The 375-nt window shown below is 63.2% G+C and overlaps 1 protein-coding gene across 1 annotated transcript in view; it reads right to left on the bottom strand.

Annotated features, from left to right (window-relative positions):
* AIP (aryl hydrocarbon receptor interacting protein) overlaps positions 1-204 on the bottom strand; it is a 2842-nt gene extending 2638 nt beyond the window's left edge. The window contains exon 1 of the mRNA XM_017733739.1: positions 199-204. Coding sequence (XP_017589228.1) covers positions 199-204 — 6 coding nt within the window. The remainder of the gene's footprint in view (positions 1-198) is intronic.
* Positions 205-375: the final 171 nt, after the last annotated feature.

Here is a 375-nt window from a genome sequence, read left to right as displayed (position 1 = left end):
GCAGGGCCTTGCGAAACCGCTGGGGGGGGACACCTCAGGGCTCACCAGGGTTCAGCCCAGCCCACAAGCCATCCCGGGGTGACAGTAGGACACTGGGAAGTGGCAGGTCCCTGGTCCCTCAGAGAGGCTGGTGGCTCCTGGAGGTGACTCCGCTGCTGCAGGAGTAACCCCGTAGGGAGCACGCTGTTCTGCCGCTACCGTCATTGCTCTGCAATGCTGGAAAGGTGGCTCAGCCGCGTCCTCACCCTCATACACATCAGAGACCTTGAGGCACCTCCTGCTTCCCCCCTCCTGCACCGCTTATATTTCGCTGTTGCTTGGTCCCCGCTTACCCAGCTGGGTCCTCCACGAATCAAGTGGGCTCTGTGCCCCCCC

The sequence above is a fragment of the Corvus brachyrhynchos genome, unplaced genomic scaffold (assembly GCF_000691975.1).
Source record: "Corvus brachyrhynchos isolate BGI_N302 unplaced genomic scaffold, ASM69197v1 scaffold165, whole genome shotgun sequence".
Lineage (NCBI taxonomy): Eukaryota > Metazoa > Chordata > Aves > Passeriformes > Corvidae > Corvus > Corvus brachyrhynchos.
This window is presented reverse-complemented; position numbering and strand designations above follow the sequence as displayed.